General features: G+C 59.6%; 1 protein-coding gene across 1 annotated transcript in view; it reads right to left on the bottom strand.

Annotated features, from left to right (window-relative positions):
- LOC104162421 (carbohydrate sulfotransferase 1-like) overlaps positions 1–403 on the bottom strand; it is a 1,236-nt gene extending 833 nt beyond the window's left edge. The window contains 1 exon segment of the mRNA XM_009701137.1: positions 16–403. Coding sequence (XP_009699439.1) covers positions 16–403 — 388 coding nt within the window.
- Positions 404–1,991: the final 1,588 nt, after the last annotated feature.

Raw genomic sequence — 1,991 nt, 5'->3', positions numbered from 1 at the left:
GGCGCCGCACAGGGCCTGGCATGCCCCCAGGCATCCCCCGCCTGTCCGTCGTACTCTTGCTCTGGGTCAGCTTTGGGATCAGGGTGTACTGGACATGGTAGAGGGGCTCAAATAAATAAAAGACATCGAAGTGCTGGTTAAACAGCTGCCCGACAAACGAGGAGCCGCTGCGGGTGGTGGCGAGGATGAGGACGTGCGTCTTCCTGGAGAGGTTATACGAGAAAGTGGGGCTCTCGTCGCACAGCCTGTCGGCTGCATCGGTGTCCTGGCTCAGGCTGCAGTTCATGGGGTTGGGGATGGGGCAGCTGTGGAAGGACTTGGCGGTGAAGGTCCGGATTGCTGTGTACTGGATCGCAATGGATGCCAAGGCTAGTAGGAGGACAGCCTTCCAGGAACATTGCATGGCTGATCACCTTCATGGAGCTTCTTCACAGGTCGTCTCAGTGTCTGCAACCCAACAGAGAAGTCATGGGTTGAGCAAGGACTGTCAAGGAGGACCCAAGTATCTTACTGCTGGGGGTACCAACAAACGCCCTCCCAATGCATGTACATCAGCCGTAACCACGTGGACCCCAGTCACGTGCTGCAGGGCCCTGTTTCAGAAGAGAGGAAGACCAGTCGAGCCTGGAGAGATGCTTCCAGCCAGGACTTCAGCCCCAGGGACTGCTCCCTTCCAGGCTGGGGGTGTACACAAATCCTGTGCCTCACGGCTCACCCCACGCCCTGCAGCCCAGGCAAGGGGATGTCTGAGCCTGGTGGCCACACCGTCTGTGCTTCCATCCCGCTGCTGTGAACCCTCCTCCCCAGCTGCCTTCTGAGTCACTTGTCACCCCATCAGCCAGCGCCTTTGACACCCAGTGCAGGAGCTGTGGCAAGGACAGGGCAGGGGATGGTGCCAAGCGCTGCCTGGAGAGGCTTGTGTCCATCCTTTCTGTCCAGCTGGCAGGACAAGGCATGGCCCATCCAGGCCAACAACCTCCTGCTTGGGGAACGGGGCGATGGCTCTCCTGGAGCTGCAAACCTCTTTGCTTGGAGGTCTACTAGCCAGGCCAGCTCAAGTCCTTCAGCCTCTGGGGATGAGCAGCAGCCAGAGCTGTGTCCTAGCTGCCAGCCCAGTGTGCCCCCAGCACTGAGCTCTGGGATTCAGGCCCCGCTCCTATCCTGAGCACCAGAGTGGGGAAAGCAATGCTACGAAGGAGGAAGCATGAGAAACTGCATCCCCTTCATCCTCTACTGGCAACAGTGCAACGGCGGGAGCCCTTGGCACCGGAGATGGGCGCAGGGAAGAGTGGGGCTGTGGTTGCGCAGGCCCACTTCAGTGGTGCTACCCCCTGCCTTGCTGCTGCCCGTACGTGGGCGAGGGTAGGGGAAGCTGAGTGGGGTGCTTGGATGGGGTGCTCTGGGCTGGCTAGGTGAGGAGCACCCCTGCTATGCCTGGGGAGCCCTGGCCTTGCTGGGGGGGATGTAATTGTGGTGGTGCTTCAACATCTTCCCCCTTGTTCACTAACCCAATAATACTCAGACTGCCCTGCTGCTCTCCAAAGCCCAGGGCTTTGCAGCCATGTGCTATCGCTCCCCAGGGGCTGTGGGGCAGGAGATAGCAGACTCATCCCAGAAACCCCAAACAAGCCAAAACCCCTGCACAGGGCAGACACCCCAGTATTAGCAATGGCTTTGAAGCTCCCCTATGCCCACTTTCTCTTGCCCATCTTCCTTCCACATTGTCCCCTCCATGTGGTATGTTCACCTCTGCACATGCCTCTGCAGCCACCTGCCCGCCTTCTCAGGAAAACCAAAAGGACAGACCCAAATATCCCTGCTCTCTGCCCAGCAGAGCCCTTCCTTTCCACAGCATCATCACCACCGTTGCTTCCTCTTCCCCGTTCCTCTCACACTCTCTATGTGTCCCCGGGGAGGGCGCAGAGCAGACCCCCAGCTGGTGGTGAGCTCCTTGTCCCCTGCTCGGCCCCATCACACCGACCACCATGGGT

Source organism: Cariama cristata, unplaced genomic scaffold (assembly GCF_000690535.1).
Source record: "Cariama cristata isolate BGI_N322 unplaced genomic scaffold, ASM69053v1 scaffold6875, whole genome shotgun sequence".
In the NCBI taxonomy this organism is placed as follows: domain Eukaryota; kingdom Metazoa; phylum Chordata; class Aves; order Cariamiformes; family Cariamidae; genus Cariama; species Cariama cristata.
Note: the sequence above shows the minus strand (reverse complement) of the source record. Positions and strands in the feature narration are given on the sequence as shown.